An 18,641-nucleotide genomic window follows, 5' to 3' on the forward strand; every position below is an offset into this window, starting at 1 on the left:
TCTTTTGATAATTTACCATAAGTATATATGAATATTGTTTGGAGAAAAGAAATACAAATTGATATACTAAATTCATATAGAGATGTGTCTTGACTCTTGATTGAGAAAGGTGACAGATGACATAATAAACAACATAAACTAACGTATAATGATTAAAGTGTTTGGAGTATTATTTGTTTGGTAAGAATGATTAAAGTGTATAATATTCTTATCACTAATATTTTGTTGGGGAAAAAAACAATCCTTTACAAAATAAAAACATTAATTATAATTTATGAAATTATGTTTATCACCTTATAATGTTATGCCTAGCACAAATCTTAATTATATCAGATAAGCTTTAATCCATTGCACCAAGCAAAATGTCATTTTTGTTCGTACAATTTCATTCCTAAACGAGTTATCTACTTTATTAAACATGCGCTAACGGGAGTAGTACATTACAGTAGTACTATAATATTATGCACTAGTACCAAATGGAGCTATTGCACACACATTCCATATTATGTCTTCACATTCTAAAAATTGGTGAAGTTAATTTATTTTTGTGATATCAGTCAATTTAATTAATAATAATAGTATGATATTCAATATTTCGAAGATTCTTTAATTGACACCAAAACTTTATAGGGTTCAAGACAGCAGTATAAAAATATGTAGGACGTGTTTGTCTAATATACTAATCACACTTCGATTTTAGCGAAATTTGTAATCAGCATTCAGCCAACTCTTGCAGATCTGCCAAACAGCGCTTTAATTGTTTCTCCAAAATAAAATATCAATTTTTTAAATCCCGATTCATTTCTACGACATTTTTTAAATCAATTTCTAAAAACTAAAATAATTTTTATAAATTGATGATAATTTAAATTTTTATATGCTAGGAACTGGTTTCCTCCTCCATCAGCTGCAAAGTCCACACAATGGAAAAAGACGAGGTAACTTTGATGAATTTGTTTGTTTGCATATACACCATCCAGTTTGTTTACTCGATTCATCAATGAAGATCTCTTTCATTGATCAATTGAATTTTACGCTTGTCCAAACATGTACAGTTTCTAGAATTTCCTACTTGAAATATCCGGTTGTGGGGAACTGATTAATTTAGTCGGAGAAGAAAGTTACTCGAAAAATTCCAGCTATTGCGGTAGAAAATTAATTGATTCGGTGAAAAATAGGCTGTATGTCTCTCTTGTTTAGTTGTGATCGTTGATCTAGGCTAAGCATACAGGAAAATGTAGTTCATTCACTCCATTTGAAGAATTTGGGCCTTGTATGTATTTGCTGCTGTAGCGCTAGAATTAGATGGCAAGTATTGCAGAATGTGGTTTAAATGATTAAGTCGTGATTGTGTTTTGCTTATTATTGGGATGAACAGGGGGATGATGTTATGGAGGAAGTGCGAATTCTACGCGAAAAAATCGATAAAGAGTGCCCTAATTCAATTGGAAGGAGACTGGTTTCACTTTTGGGGTCTATGAAGGTCATTTCACCTCTTTATCCTGTTCTTATCTTCTTCTCTAATAAGTGATTAATGGATCACAAAGTTCATATCCCTGAGCTTAAGCTTGTATAATCCTTTTTTTTATTTCTGCAGACGTTTCATCACTTTCTTTGCAGCAGTTTCATTGCTAGGGCAAATTGTTATCTATGGCTGACTTTTACTTTTTGTTTCTTAGGAGCTTGAGAAACAAGAATTAGATTTCCAGTCCCAATGCAGTTCAGACTGTTCAAGATTGCAGAAGGAGGTTGATGAACTTGATAAGATGTTGAATAGTGGTGCAAATTATGTAGATTCTGATGCATTTCACCATTCTTTTCAAGACTCCAGTGAGAGACTTGAGTCAGTAAAGAAGGTTAGACGTAAAGCCTTTCCGCCTACCACAAGTAATAGATGGATATTTCATGAGCAATGCTTTAGCATATTTCTTGTCTTTGGGTAATCTCAATGAAAATTGTTGTATTCCTATTTTCTTTCTTTCAGTAGGAGACAATTTTTGTCAATCTGACATTTTGAATGCTTTATTTCTTTTGTGAGCAGTGGGAGATTTTACTTGTTATTTCACCCACTCTAAACTGGGTGATCTTTTGCTTTGATCCTGTGAATTTTTTTCCTCATTTGCTCTGCTTTGCTCCTAATCTTGCGATCTTGTCTTCTGCTAATTCTGTCTTCATTTAACTCTTATTTTATTTATGTTTTTCTGTTCAACTTAACTGAGTGCTGGTAAGCATTCAGTTTAAAAGCTCAAACTGATGCTCTCTCTCTCTCTCTCTCTCTCTCTCTCTCTCTCTCTCTCTCTGTCAATTATAGGAACATGCCACAAAACTAAGAGCGATTTTGTCACTAAAGAGGCAGCTTGACGAAGTACCATCACAGGCTGAACTAATACAGTACCCTCCTAAGCATCTCTTTCTACCACTTCAGAAATTAACCCCACAAAATTCTTACTTGCTCAGTTTCCATCATTTTGTTTGAACTTCTGATTAATGATTCAGGTACGAACTTCGACTTTCTGAACTCAACACTCAAATTCAGGTAAAGAGTTGGCATTTTGAAAATATCATGAGCATTTATATTCTCTGTGTTATTGCTTACATATAAGGCTGAACTGCACATAGAATTGTTTTTTTTTCCCGTAGAAAACGCTCCGACAAACACGGAAGCACTATGATACGTATAATGCTTTGTTGGAGATTAAAGATTTGATGCTCAAAGAAACATCCTTGTTGAATTCAATTAATTTGCAGGTAAAGCTTGTGAAATTAGTTCATCTTTTGTTTTCCCTCAGCATCCCATTTTGTGCTTGGTCTTAATAATTTGCTTGATTCAGTTTCATTGTGATTGGTACATTTGTCATGTTGAATCTGCAATTACTTCTAGTAACTGGCCTCTCTGAAAGTTGCCATATTTGCTCAAGCTATTTCAATAGTGTGTTGATAAATTAAAGTTTTGAAAAATGACCTCATTCAGTCAGTTTCCCCCTCATTTGCTACTACTTACTGAGACTAAGTTCAGTTTAACATGCTATTAGTTCCGTTTATAAGTACTCAACATGTCCATATATGTGGTGTGTACAGAACTACAGAAGTCATCAAGAAGTTTCACAAATTGTGTTCACAATCGAAGTTGAAGTTACCTAGAATTCAATGTTATTTAAGGATGTGAGTCTGTGACCCACTATCTGTTAATGCACTGGCAATGGCTAATGTTACTAAACTACAGACCTACGTATTCCACTATCTCATTTATCTATAAGGAGCATTGCTATGGAGGGAGGAGGGAGGACCTACAGCTTGGATGTCAGAGATAGTAAACAGTTTTTACAATCAAGTTTTAACCCATCAAAATGCTGATTGGATGAAAATTTTGGAATATTTGAAGTGTGCGGTAGGCTTTTAGATGAAAGGAAATAGCATGTGAACTACATACCATTAATCTCCTTACTGAAATTATGTCCCCATTAGCTTTTCTTTACGTAAAGTTTGTTGTTGAATTGTGATGGTGCCACTCACATTTATTATATGTTTGCCCTTGTAGTTCCAAAATGCTATTACTAGTGCTGATGGAAGGATAAAACTCACAAACTCCCTGGAAGGAATTTTATACGGGACTCAACAGGTATCCATTTCGTATGTGCATTTCTACAAAAACTGAAATTAATCTAACCATATAACTTTAATTAGCATCTTCAAGATTTCATTCCATCCACTACTATCTTGGGAAAGTATATTCTAGAAAAATGCTTTGAGAAGGTTCATGCATAGTATATTGATGAATTTGGAAAAGTGAGAGCTGGAAAGTTTGACTCGTTGAGTCGATAACTTGATTAGACATTTTATTTTGAGACGTGTTTTGGTTACTTGTAATGAAATGACAGATTAAGAGAGTCTTCTGCTTATGGGCTTTAGTTGTCGAAAATTAGGATATGTACTCTTGAGAATAATAATATCCCAAGCGGGAATGTGTATTTTTTGTGCACTTAAGGAAATTTATATTATAAAACAGAGTGAGCAGTGGGAACTCATAAAAATGGTAACTGTAGATGCAAATAGTAGTGTCACCAGACTCACCCTTCTGTCAGAACTTGTGAAACAAAAGTCTCTTTATAAGTTTCAATAGCCATAAACTTGATCTATAGAGTGACAAATGTTTCATATTGCTGTTATCATCTAAATTCTGCTGTCTGTTTCAGTTCATGATCACAACTCTTACAAAATTAAAGTTCTAAACCTCAACTCTAATCAACAGTTAACCTTTCAACACAACATAACTTGCTAATGTGAAAATTGGGTAAGAATTTGTTGAGATGATGTCGTTTCCCTTTTCACCTTTCAATGTTCCTTGGTTTCTGGTGTTCACAACAGTTAGTTCGCCTAACTACTCTGCTTTCTAGTGATATCCTTATGCCATAATGTTGCAGAAACTTGACAAGGTGCAATTGACACATGAATTAGAACAAAAGTCTTGCAATACTATTAAAGAAAAGTACACCGCTGCAATTTCAGAGCAAAGACGGAGCTCTTCTCTCGTGAAGCTTTTCCAGGTATTATATTCCTCCAAATTTTCACCTCCCAAACTAAGAGATCCTTGATTATATCTAGTTCGTACCCTTTTCATTTTAGATTATCAGAGTTCCCAATATTGTCGTATAGTTCAAGATCGGTTCGAAATTTTTTTGGCAAAAGATGCATATAGTTTTGTCCCAAGTGTGCTCACTATTCCTACTCAGTCAAAGATATATACGCAAATGATCAAAAAAATGTTATCCATATCTCATAAGCAATTAGTCAATGATTCTTCTGTTTGGATAACATAGCATGTTTTTAATGCTCCCCATTGCACTCTCTCGTGCTTTGATGACTCTAAAGCAACTCTTTTGTCTTATGTTGACCAGTTTCCTTTTTTTCAGCTAGCTTTGATGTCTTATTTAGAATTCTCAACTAAGTTTTGAATCTTTTGATCAGTGTTTGTGCTTATGCTACACCTATATATATTTTCAGGAAGAATGCGCAAGGAACGAAAGGCTTCGATCTCAAATGCATGAACACGGGATATCATAAATCATTTTCCTCTGTATTTTCTCGTCTTTCAACTTAAGCACATTTTCGAATATGATAAGATTTTGATTTTATTGTTTAACAAAGTGATCTTTTCATTTCAATATTATCACCATTGTTTGTTTGTGTAGAGAGGATGGACTATTTTTATTGATTTTTTAATGATTGATAATGGCTTAAACAAGCCTAATGCAGCCAAATTTCCCTACTCTTACATTAATGAGGATAGAAAAAAAATTACAATACTCTTGAAACTTTTGGTTTCTGTTGAGTTGATGTTAACTAGTTGTTAGAAGAAGCCAATCCACCCCATGTTTTTCTCAATAGTTTGGTAGTGTGAAGACAAAGCTAAAAAGACTAAAGTGATCAATTTTGGAACTATTAGTCATGAAGGTTAATTAAATCGATTTGAGTACGTAATCGCAGCTAATTAATTCCCCAAAAAATTTGTCACTACTTAAGCATTATCATCTACGCTTGTGGGTAGCCACTAGGTTTGTTTTTTTGTATGTTTGTTGTAGATTGTTAGTCTATTTAATTTCCATTAAGGCAGCTGATTAAGTGAATCAAACACAATAATGTTTAATTTCCAATTTTCATCGCAAGTAATATTTAAAAAGTATATCATTCTCAACAATAATGTTCATTAAATAATTAATATATAGTCTCAAATTTTAATACACTCTCCTAATGTTAAAAGGTTTGCAAGCCATAAATATAATGATTATTAACATGTGGCACATTTATAAGCAAATACATATATAAACCTAAATAAAGAAGAGAGCCAGATAGGTAATTGTAATATATACTATCTTTTTGTGTATGTATGTTAAAATTAAAATATCTATAAATTAAAATTGGTCACTGAATTTCCTAATCTCTCCAAAGGTGATAACAAATTAAATGGACTTAATTATGAAGTAATTGACAGAATCCTACTAGAATGGCGGAGAAAGTAGTTTTGGGACCAGCAATGAGCTAAAATTGTACTACATGATTCATGAAAGTTTCCTAAGTAACAAAAAATGCAAATATAATTTTTTGGATTTTTTAAATTTATATCACAATCAAACTAAAAATAAACACAACAAGCATTGACCATTTTTTGACAATTTACTTTACATAGTTCTACAAATTATATCAAATCTATGCCAATTTCTAGCTTGCTAGCTCTTTTCTTGGTAAAGAGAGAAATGCACGAGTTTCACGCAATACTTGTTACAAAATGAGGTCTTCTTCAAACTGCTAAATTAGTTCAACATATAATTAGCAACCTTATAATAAATAAAATGTGACCACAACATCAATTTTTCTCAAAAAACCTAGTCAACTAAATGGAATGACAAATTAATTTTCAAACCAACTAGCATGAATCCAAATTAATAATCAAATTTGAATAATAGAAAGAGCTTTTTCAAGATGCTTGTTCTTGAGGCCGATGTACTCCTTAACCGTGATGGCCCGGAACCGGGGTGGCCCGGGTAGCTTAGGCAGCGGGGCCAGCACGGAATCAGCCGGAGGGCCATAGAAGTACGCCATGGTAAATCTATGGCTCATCTCATTTGGGACAACACGATGGTACATATTGTGGAAAGTCGCGTTGGACAAAATGTGCATGAGGTCACCAATGTTGACGACTAGGGCTCCTGGGGTTGGTCGGATTGGAACCCATCCAACCCCCTCTTGCATGATTTGGAGGCCATTGGTGTCGTTCTGATGCAAGATAGTTAGTAGTAATGAATCGGTGTGTGGTGCTAGGCCGATTGCCCGGCTAGGGTTTGGGCAACTAGGGTACGAATTGAGTTGCAACGCACCATCTGATTGATAGAGAAATGACGATGAAAGTTTTTCATGATCTTCTTCGTCCACTCCCAATGCCTTGAGCATGACGAGCAAGATGTTGTAGGCTAGTGATTTCATCTTCTTCTGGTACTTGTCCATCGCATCACTGTACAAACAAGTACGAATTTCAGCTCGAATTTTATTTGATAATAATTCAAATTAACAATTAAAATTAGGATGAGTTATTGTTTCAATTTTAGCATTCATTTTATGGGTTGCTGACTTTTATAGATATATTCACTTTTTCATAAAAAACAAATTTTTAAAAAGTGGACTTGAAAAGGGGTATGTATGATGATATGGCTAGCCTTCAATGGTGGCAAGGATGTGATATTTGTCGTACATAAAATTAAAATATTTGTAGTGCGATTCTTGAAGAACACAAACAAAATGAAAAGCAGTTAGAATAATAATCTAAATAAGATTCTATTAACAAAAGGAGAGAATATTAAATATTCCGATTTCTTCAAAAATAAAATTCTCTGACATATTATCAAATCTTTAAATTAAAAGATGCTCAAATGCATATTCTTATACACAAGAACATGACTCCAGGAAGAAGGGAAATCATATCCGATTTTCGAGGATTAAAAAATATGATAATCCAATGATTAAGATCCCATTTAGATCCAATCCATCAATCACACCCCCAACTAATTTGTGTTGCATTTGAAAAAAACACCCACATATTTACGTTTATTTAGATGCAAACTCTAGCTCTACGTCAAACACTCCATTAATAAAACAAAATTTAACTTTGAAAAATACAAAGAAATAATTTCATTTCTTTGTAATTTTATTAGTATACTAATGGGTTTTGCGGCAATACATAAACGAAATACACAATCCAAATATTTTGTGAGGAAAACCCAACCCAATCTTGTCTCTAAATACACACAAACACAATTTTCTGCATGCGTGTGTAAAACTGCATATTAATAAAGCCAAAAAATGTTAATTTTGGAAACACCAAATAGTGTAAACTTAAATAAACATTATATATAAAATATAGTAATAGTGCATGAACATACCAAAACTCTTCATAGTGATGGGGCCAAAGCAGCTTGGCATGCTCCATGGCTGACCCCATAATAGTAAAGCCTTCATGCCACATTAATTTTGTGAAGAACGGAGAAATCCGGGCCACGCCGTACCCGGTCACCCCGTTCTGGGCCCGGAGCGCCTTCAGCTTCTGGTAGGTAGGAAGCTCGAAGAGCCTCCGGGCATGCGCCTCGACTACCTCCACGAGGTCCTGAGAGACCTCGTGGTTCGTCACCTGGAACACCCCCCACCACCGGCATGCATCTCCCACGAGCCCCACTGCGTCCGGGGCCCGCAGGTCGATGACCGGAGGGGATGCTGGCTCCGCACGTGGCTGGCGCGCCAGACACGTGCGGTGGTCATTACCTGAATCGCCATCGTCTGTCCAGACATGGGACTCAGGAAGTTGCAGGATTGACCCGAAATCGAGTGGGATTATATTATTGAGATGAATGTTGGTGTCTTTGTAGGCGTTTGAGAGAGATGTGGTCATTTTTAAGGTGTGGGTTAGGGTTGGAAATGAGAAACCTTTTTATAGTTTTATGTCACCATTGTTGTGTGAGTGTGATAAATTTGGGAATTTATTTAGGGAGAAGAAAAGTGGAAAAAGAATGATGATTTAGATTTGGTTTTTTGGATTTGTGATTTGTTGGACACGTGGCGTTTGGACGGCTGTGGACTAGGTGTTGTCGTGTAGTGGTTTTGGAAGTTTGTGTGATTGTGAATCTGTGATGACCACATTCAAATGCATTAACATTTAGGACATTTTGGTGTAACAAAAATTGGAGTTGTGGTATTTTGTAAATGAATGTAAATTTGAATTTATTGTAAACATTAATTCTGCGCAATATTACATTAATTTAATGCTATTTTTATGACCGAGCCTTCTTTATCTGTATATATTCGTGATCAAATGGATAATTAATTTGTTTCACATATAGTATAATAAATTATAATTATATAAAAAAAGCAAACTATAATCCCACCCTAAGACGTATTAGTATAATTTAAGTCAGTAGACATTTTAAGCATCTTACTAATTAGGTCTATGAAATCATTGAATGAAAGTGCAATTCAATTAGTAAGATATTTATGTTAACCGATAGTATCAATATTATGAATACAGATGCACACATTCAAGTTTTTCTTTAATTATTATGGAAGTGTTGGTCTTTCTTGCGCGACAACCATGATATATGCAATAGATAATTAAATACATATAGTAGGACAATTTTCGACACGAATATGCACTAGGTTTTTGGTAAAGTCATTGGATTGGTGTTCTTATGAGATTGACCCGTTAGAAATCCGATAACTTTTTATTGAGTTGGGTTTGAGTAAGTACTTTAATTTTATTCTCTAAGCTCATGTAAATTAGGTCTAAATCATGTAAATCAGGTTTTGTCGTGTAAAATCATATTTTAATAATGTAAATCATGTTTTTATCATGTAACATGACGTTTTAATGCGTAAATCAGGTTTGGGTTATTATTGTGTCGTGTCAAACAATTTATATTGTGTCGTTAACGAGTTCATGTCATGTTCAAGTTGATCCTATAACGACTCAACTCGTACGATTTGTCACCATGTAACTAATGCTTAGTCTCATTATATAGTAATAACGATTCAATCCGCATGATTCTCATCATATAACTAATGCTTAATCTCGTAATAAATTTTAAAAAATTGGAGCAAATGTAAAACTAATAACAATAATTAAAGTATTAAAATATTATTCACTCAGAATAGAAGGAAAACGTTTGTAAGCTCAAGAATCCAAGATACATAACTAATTAATTAACCATATGTTTGGTTTAAAATCCAATATGTATGTATGTACATAATGTGAATAATTATAAAATATTTTGGGATGTGATCTAGTATGAAACTGTATTTATTCACACATATATTGTTACCCTACAAAAAAATGGATCAAGGTTGGTGTGATGCACATAGGCTAAATTTTAATTGGTTGGTGTGATGCGCATAGGCTAAATTTGGATTCAAATACGACAAATATAAAAACAGTACCATGGAGAAAGTGTAGTGGCATGGCTAACAATATTATATTCCAACCCCATTATCTAACAATCGACGAATCGAGTTTTAGAATATTGCAATTTTTAAATGTATGAATTAATTATTAATTTTTAATATAATTGTTTTTCTTCTTTTCGAGATAATTAATTTTCCGTTGTTCTATTTAAGAAAAGTTACAATATCCAATCCTGTATATTGCGTTTTGATTCATTGTGCTCATTGACTAGTTACTGATTGGCTGATTATTGAATTCAATTTCTCATTTTTAAGAAACAAAAATTAAAAGCATGGGGTGAATCATTTCATATAATCATCGTGATTATAATGTTGGTGGATTGATTCAACTTTAAATTCATGACCTGTGTTATTTATATTAAAAGAAAAGGAGGAAAGTTTATTAAGGTAAATTAGTTAAAATTGGTGAAATCAGCATCATTTATATATTTTTATTTTTATTTTGCTGAATTAGCCTAATTTGATTCAATCAATTACGTAGTTATTTAAGTTTATTCCTTTATTTCATCTAGAAATTTAAATTGCTATTTCGTGATTTAAAATGTAATCAAAGTGTATAAAATAATGATTTCACTAGACATTGGGCCATTTCTCATTCGATGACAAAAATTTATGTATGAATGAGCATAGCACTTACTTAGTCAATCCCACAATTAAAAATCGCAGTGTCGGCAAAGACAAAAAGTTCATTAATCAAATTATCTAAATGATTTGTCTAACTATTTTGTAAGTATGCAAATTATATTGCGATTTGTTATATTTATTTGTAAATAAGAAAATGAATTCCTGGATTGTTTTATTTAAGAATAAGAAAATTGAAGGCTATGCACCCTTTAATTTACTGATTTGGCAAAACATTAAACTTATTTCTTCTATATTTTGGGCTTAAAACTACAGACTTATCTCATTGTGATAGTATGGGCCTCAAGCTCTTTGACAATGCTTTTAATCATATATTTAAAAAAACATAATACACATAAACTAAAATGCAAAATATTATACCAAGAAGAGTGATGAAAATTAAGTCACCTAGCATTTATTCTATTTTATTTTATTTTATTTATTTGGGTGTACAACAAAAGTAGACAGTCCACGTAAAAACTGGTGATAAATTTTCTAATTAATTTGCTAAAACATTTTTTTCCTTCACTAAAAATGTGAAGTCTAAATGAAGTTGCAATAGTTACATAGCTAATGATGCAATATGACTGATTGTCTTCTTAACTTAAATCAATCAATCAACAAATCAAACATAAACCTCAAACTCAGCTTCTTCTCTTCCTAGATTCCATCATCAAACCAAATGCAAGAAATTTTGATGAGATTCCCTCTCAGATTCTTGGGTGATGGATCTTTCTAGAAGTTTCCATACCGATAGAGACGAAGACCGAAAAATACGTGACGTCCTGGAAAAGTCGTTCAGTCGGCAGATGCAAAACCACGGTGGGTGTCACCTTTGTCGGATGGGCCACCATGCAGCTCCCTCAGCATAGCAATGCCGACGTCACTGTTGCTGCTAGGTAGGCGGTTTTCTCCTGTTGATGGCCTGACTGCTGAGTTGGGTGTGTAGGTTGTCGACCAAGATCCTCCGTTTGATCCGGCCAACGCCATTATCACATCCGCCTGATGTGGATCACAAGAAACAAAACTCAAGAACTGCAAAAAACATAAATGGATGATAATAACAAAGTTTCTAATGCGCAACAAAATGAGATTGTTCTGAACAGTGCTGACATGGCGTCCGGTGTTCTTGTTGAAGAGAAAGACTACACATGAAACAGAAACAAAAAAGGGTCTCATAAAAGGCTAGATCATCTAGAGGAGAATGAACGAGCACCAAAAACCAACTTCATCGGCCATTCATTCTCATCAACGGCAAGCTAGACAGCATTAGTACTCATAATATTCTAAAAATTGGAATCAAAGTAGTTTGAGGCATAGATAAGGCAGAGCAAGCGAGCAGAAAATGTCGAGGGAGTGAATTCTATAGGAAGTGAGAGACCAAACACTTAAACATAATGTGGAATCATCTCTTGAAACCCTTCTCCAATGCCATACTTTCTTTTGACACTTTCTTGAAAGTTGAAACCGTAAATAAGTACAGAGAGGCCATTGTGATTTCTAAATCAGTCATCGGTGTCTAAATCTTTTCTCAGACAAGAGGACTTCTATCTAGTCTTCTTTCTATGTTTTCCCTGTTTTAAGCTACCAATAGCCACGAGAAAATGTAATGAGATGTTCGTTGTTTCAGTTATGCGACAAAGTCATAGGTTTCAACTCCCTTATAAGCCATAAAGGCGAACATGATGGACCCTAAATATGAGTTATCTAAATAGTGACGCTAAACTAGAGACGGTAGGGCAACCATATCATTCTAGGGACTAATTCAAGAAAATGCTTCTTGACACTTACAAGTTCAGAGAAGAGGAGTTCATTACACTATTAGGCTGATCAAGCTTATAGAGTGAGAGAGACTTTATTGCTGTGACATCATTTATTCATTCTGTTGATTTCATACTGAGAAATGCCCTTGCTCGATCATATTACCATTACGACATACAGTTCAGCTCCCTTCATCAACATCCCCAATGAAAGTCTATCACACCACAAAATAATCTAATCTCATAAACCAATTTCTCACCAAATTTTCATAATTCTGGTATAACAATGTACATGTGTTATAATTGTATGTTTCAATTTCTGTTGGCGATAAAATTTATGATCCATCTTCACTTGAATGGAAAAATCAAGTTCTAAGGTTGACAATATGGTATTTCATTCTCAGTCAAAGAATCATACAAAACAAAAAGTATCCCACTTTTCCCAAATACTGCAATAGAAGTTTCACAAGAGTCTCAAGGCAGGATTAGCTCCCAAGAAGCATATAAAGGCACCTTATTTGGATGAACATTGTCAAAAACATGCGCTTGACCTCCATAAAATATTGTCATTTGACGACCAGCAGATTCTGTTCCACGCCGGCTGTCATGAGATCAATTAAAACATAGTTTATCAACCCTGGCTCGATAGAAAAACAGAACCTGAGTCCCTGAACTAACCTGGGCATAGTAGAAGATTCCGGTTCAGAAATGCAAGTGCCGGATTTACTTTTACCACTGCGTATAAGCACCCCTGCAGGCTGTCTCCCGGAGATAGCACCAGCTGCATTGAGCGAGCTCAAAAGTCCGGATCCTTTGATTCCAGTCCGTGATCCTTCATCAGCAGCCGTTTGTGACATTAGAGAAGGACCAATGTTTGTTTCTTTAAACCTATTCGAATGAGCATGATAACCAAACGGCATGACCTGTCCAGTACGTGGAGGATATTGCATTGCTGGCCCCGAGTTTAGCGTTGTAGCTCTATCCCATTTGGAAGGATTGTTATCAGTTCTACCACCACCGGTTGAAGTCTGAGATATAAAAGAGGCTGAAAGTGGCCTCATTTGATGCATACCAAAGGAAGCCTCCTCATCATGTGGGCGTTTAGGCCGCTCGCCCCCTGAATAGCGTAGTAGCTGATATGGAACAAAACTCTCAATATTAGAGTATGCTGTGAACCACACGAAAATTAACCTCAGCCATCATAGACTGCAAAACTTGTTATACGTGTAAACTGATTGTGGCAAAAAAGAGGAGATGAAAGGAACAAACCTTAGTTAAGACCTGGCTGTCTGGCGAATCAGTAGGCCCTTGTGGAAATTTATCCCTTGACGACATCATGAAAGAATCAGAGTTGCTTCGTTTGTTGTTCATGAACCTATTACTATTTTCAGGCCCGACAACATCACCTCTTGATCCATAAAACGGTATTCCTTCCAAGTGATTGCTGACATGTCTTTCTAACATTACTGATGAAAAAAACCATCAAACAACAATCTTTTCAAGTAGTCATCAAGAAGCATGGCATCATAGAACACCAAAGATGAAGACCATTCGATTTATTCAAGTTCTTCTGCATGCTAAGTTCACGGAAAGAAAGCCAATAAACACATGCTAATGGACACACATTTAAAGTGGAGCTAAGCTTTTTCCTATAATACCATAAAAACAGTTGTACAAATGCAATATATACCAAAATAAGTAGCACAATGACTCCACCAATGACCTCACACACGAAACAACTCCACTCTCAAAATAACCAAATTCACAAGTGAGCTGCATAATTCAAGACTTCAACAAGTAGATTTACTCTAAGTTAACTCCAAATTAAACTTGAAACAGAAACATAAAGTCCGTTTATCATCTTGTGAGTGAAAATCCAGACCACACTCACTCTATACACTGGCCCAAACAAATTCGAGATAAAATAGCAGAAATATATCTTTCTAACATGATTGATGAACAAAACTATCAAACAACAATTTCTTCAAGTAGTCATCAACAATCATGGCATCATAGAAACATCAAAGTAGAACACCATTCAATTTAATTTCAATTTTTTCAAGTGCTTCCATATGCTAATTTCACAGGGAAAGAAACACAACAAACACAAATTATTGACACACATAAAAGTTGAGTTTTAAACCATAGAAAACTGATGTCAAAATGTAAAACTCCATACAACAAAAGGAGATGCCCAATGAACTACTCCACCAATGACCTCACACAAAACAAAACAACTCCACTCTCAAAGCAAAAATCACAAAAAAGAGAGAGATGCATGATTCAAAGACTACTACAAACATACCTACCCAAAGTTAACTACAAACTGAACTTGAAATGGAAACATAAAAGCTACTCCACTACTATAGTCTATATAATGTTACAAATGAAAATCCAACGCACACACACTCACAGCATCACACACATACAATACACTAACCAAAACAAATTGTCGATAAAATAGCACAAACTCGTAGAATTCAAATTTCAAAGCATGTTTGCCTCCAAACAACTAACTAAATTCCCAGTTCCCACACAAACACAAAGGTAAAAACAAAAAATGGGTAGTAAGTAAAACTTTCTCCTCACCAGAGCCCAGATCAGAAGTGGCGGACGGCGACACGTCCGGTGCCGGCCGGACACCGCCAGCCGGCGGCGGAGCAGAATCTTGGGGCTGTCCCTTATCGCCAAGAAAATCATGAAAAGTTGTGGGCTTCACTTCGCTTTCGCCGCCGGCACTAATAGCAGCAGTTGCTCTGTTATTTTTAGAGTTGCTGTGAGCATGAGCCATTGAGGGCTATACTATATATGCCGCATCTGAAGTAAAGATTGCATTTTTAGCATTTCACGACGCTATCATCACCGCTTTGATGAAGCCCGGAGCTCAAGCTAGTGGAAATTTCAAAGGGATTGTGGCTGTGGTTGATGGGTTTCGAGAAAGGTGAATTCTTTAGCGAGGAAAGAAGTGCAACACTTGAAGGGAGCACGAATTTCGTTGAAAAGAGAAAGAGAGAGAATTGTTGAGCTTTACTTTATTTTTCAATTTTTCTTTGAAGGTGAGAGATTGCAGAATAAGGAAAAGTATTTTTCTGGCATTTCACAGATACAGATGTGCTTTCTTCTTTTGTTAACAATATCTTCTGTCTCTACAACAAAACTTATTAATATTAATTCCCACTAATATGTAAAGATAAATGTTTAAAATTAGCTTATACAGTATTTATAATTTGAATATTTTTTATTCTAACAATGGTAGTATGAAAAGTAGAAATTTAAATTAAATAGCATTACTTCAAATTAATATTCAAATTAAAAATGTACTTATAGATGTTGGATTGTGGTAGTAATATGCAATTTGTAAAATAGGAGAAATAAAGAAAAAATGAATAAAGTTGGAGATAAAACAAGAAATTGAGTAAAGTGGGAACCAGAAAGGAAAAATAGTGAATATATTCTATAAATAAAAACAAGACTGATTTTGTGAATTACACAAAATAATAAAAATGAGATTAATTTTTAGGGATAGATTATTTATTGTGAAATTTGAAAATGAACAAAAAAGATTATAAAGTGGCCTTTGGGGAGTGCAGTAGGCCCTGAATCTTTTCTACAATGATTGTGTTGGGGAAATCACGTGAATTTTTTAATTAATTTAATCTCCTATCCAAGAATTCAATTATAAATTATATTGGAAGAATAAAAATGAAATTAATAATCAAAGGATATATCATTGAACTTGTGAAAAGTCCCATCGTTATCATTTCATGCAATAACAACTTTAATTATGGAGCATGTTGGAGTTTGAGTGGCCAATGTTATTTTTAATATTAAACCGAGTGGTGACAAAATTAGTGAGCTTCACTAGTTTAATTCCTCGGATTTTAATAATGACAAGGCAATAAATTATGGAGTATTTATAACTGGACTTACAGTCATCGAATTAATGGTTTATATATAAAGTAAATCTGGAAAGTAAATATACCAGATTTGTATTTTTAAATTAAAGATTCGAATAGGGAGTTATCGTATAAATATTACACTTAAAAGTTAAACCTTGAATAACAAATGATCAATAATTTAGAGAAAGAGTGTGCTATAAAATTCCTCTCACTCTCTCTCACACATACACACGCTAGTGTGTGTATCTTCCTCTCTCCCTTCCTCATATACTCTGTGTGTGTGTGATTTTTTTAGCTCCATAGAATGTTGACTGCACATTTTCTCTCTCTTAGTTCCCATCTCTTTCAATCAACCCATTACTCAGTCGTCGTTTTCATACATTGGCCGTCGTGCTTTTTTGGGGTTTTTTAATATATTTGGACACAGAATTTCTATGGCTTTCGGTTTTCAAGATTTTATCCCAAGATTAAATATGTAATATGTATAGTTTATAAGTTTCAATCTCACAATTCAATCTTAGATAGATAATCATGAGATAATTAATCATAACTAATCCTTTATGACTAAAATAATCTCACAACTCAATCATAGATTGTATATTACTATTATTTTATCTAGGAAACCGAATACGACCTATATGTATTATGTATGCAACTTATTCATTTTCTACATTACTCCACATATTATGGATGAAGTTAGTTGTTTGATATTTTGAATGCTCAAGCATAAGAATTTTTAAATCTTAAACACTTAATTATTCATATTTAGATTTATTCATTCCACAATTTAAAGTGTTACTTTAATTCAATACAATTGAGAAATAAGGAAAGAAAAGGAGTGGAAGTGGATGATGAAATATGGATTTTTTTAATAAAATGTGCGTGCAATATTTTAAAAAACAAAAGAAAAATGCATAAATAATTATCACTATATTATTACATTAGATTTAGACTTACTAAGCTACTACAACATAAATGACGATAAGGAATTGATCAATTGCTAACTTAACTTTTAATTTATATCTACAACTAATTTAAAACCATAAGATAGGTAGAGATCTAGTGGTCTATAAATTTCTATGTGTAATTTTATTTTATTATTATTTAAATTTAAAAAGATTAGAAAACTATCAGAATTAGGATTTTTGATCAAAATGTCAATATATTGTATTAAACATATCAATAAGATTTATTGAATATGTCAAAACAATTTAGCATTGACATTTTATATATATTACATTAACATTTTATGATAGTTATATTGACATAAAGGCAATACTTGAAAAATACGAAAATTGAAAGAAAAAAAATCAAGTTTTGACATTGGAACATATGCAAATGAGATCTCGTTAGAATCCTTATAAAATTATCTTTAATTTGATGTATGTTGTGTAAAAAAATAATTTAAATTGAGATAGCTATACTCATTTAAAATTTTGGGATATTACTTTTTGTTAATTGACCCATAATTGACAATTTTTGTACACTATGTAGTGTTCGGTTTCCAAGATAAAATAATACCAATATACAATCTAGGATTGAGTTGTGAGATTATTTTAGTCATAGGAGGTTAGCTATGACTAATTATCTCATGATTATCCATCTAGGATTGAGTTGTGAGGTTGAATCTCATGAACCAAACACACTACAAATTTAATCTCGGATATAATCTTGCAAACTGAACACCCCATATATTGATATCCATTACTAAATGATCTTGTGTCTTGATTTAATGATCCAATGCATATAATTTAGTTGTAGTTAGCAATTTAAGAATTAGTTAGCAATATAACACACCCCAATGACTACATTATAAATTATGCATTAAAGTGATTTACACTCAAATACGTTTGTACGTATATTTACATACTACAATCAAGTATTCAAGCATCAATCCATGTTCGATAAACATTTGATCTTAGCTAATCAATGGGGCAATGGCATTGCCCTTTCATGTTGACAAATTATTCGTCACATCAATTTTTTCTCTTTAAAGCTCTTGACTTCTCATTTTCAATTATTTCAAACTAAAATCAAATTATTGGACACTCGAGCAATAATTAGGTTTAACCTCTACAACCAAACAAAGACAAAAAACAAAATGAGCCACATTTTTATTACTGCTATGATATAAATATAGAAATGAGTGCTACAAATGTCTCTGCTCAAATTATGAAACATGCCCATGATCAGAAAATGGGCCCAACAAATAATTATTCTTCACATCTCAATAATGAAACAATAAAACCTTAACTCCGGCCAACAAAAAAAAAAGTCGTAGCTTCTTGTCTTTGTGGTCCAGTCCAAATCATGCCCACTTCACTAAACATCAATTTATACAAATTTCATCATAATCATAATTCAT

At 33.6% G+C, this 18,641-nt stretch overlaps 3 protein-coding genes across 4 annotated transcripts; 1 reads left to right on the top strand and 2 right to left on the bottom strand.

Annotated features, from left to right (window-relative positions):
- Positions 1-683: 683 nt before the first annotated feature.
- On the top strand, positions 684-5,188 carry LOC121785382 (coiled-coil domain-containing protein 93). Of its 2 annotated transcripts, none has more exons than XM_042183789.1 (9): positions 684-938; positions 1,379-1,483; positions 1,680-1,856; positions 2,312-2,391; positions 2,497-2,536; positions 2,641-2,748; positions 3,539-3,619; positions 4,422-4,544; positions 5,002-5,188. In XM_042183789.1, exons 1-9 carry the CDS (start codon positions 924-926, stop codon positions 5,059-5,061), a joined length of 789 nt encoding a protein of 262 aa, XP_042039723.1. In that variant the 5' UTR covers positions 684-923; the 3' UTR covers positions 5,062-5,188. The 2 variants fall into 2 exon arrangements, with proteins under 2 accessions (XP_042039723.1, XP_042039724.1); XM_042183790.1 differs by lacking the exon at positions 684-938 and adding an exon at positions 1,020-1,181.
- Positions 5,189-6,299: 1,111 nt separating this feature from the next.
- Positions 6,300-8,434, bottom strand: LOC121784502 (gibberellin 3-beta-dioxygenase 1-like). Its single transcript, XM_042182649.1, has 2 exons — positions 7,932-8,434; positions 6,300-7,006 (listed from the first exon to the last, which is right to left on the bottom strand). Exons 1-2 carry the CDS (start codon positions 8,432-8,434, stop codon positions 6,445-6,447), a joined length of 1,065 nt encoding a protein of 354 aa, XP_042038583.1. The 3' UTR covers positions 6,300-6,444.
- A 2,656-nt stretch (positions 8,435-11,090) lies between these two features.
- Positions 11,091-15,504, bottom strand: LOC121783223 (protein TIFY 8-like). The gene is made up of 5 exons (XM_042181234.1): positions 14,967-15,504; positions 13,647-13,843; positions 13,056-13,510; positions 12,891-12,978; positions 11,091-11,619 (listed from the first exon to the last, which is right to left on the bottom strand). Exons 1-5 carry the CDS (start codon positions 15,166-15,168, stop codon positions 11,416-11,418), a joined length of 1,146 nt encoding a protein of 381 aa, XP_042037168.1. The 5' UTR covers positions 15,169-15,504; the 3' UTR covers positions 11,091-11,415.
- Between the last annotated feature and the right edge of the window lie 3,137 nt (positions 15,505-18,641).

The sequence above is a fragment of the Salvia splendens genome, chromosome 21 (assembly GCF_004379255.2).
Source record: "Salvia splendens isolate huo1 chromosome 21, SspV2, whole genome shotgun sequence".
NCBI lineage: Eukaryota > Viridiplantae > Streptophyta > Magnoliopsida > Lamiales > Lamiaceae > Salvia > Salvia splendens.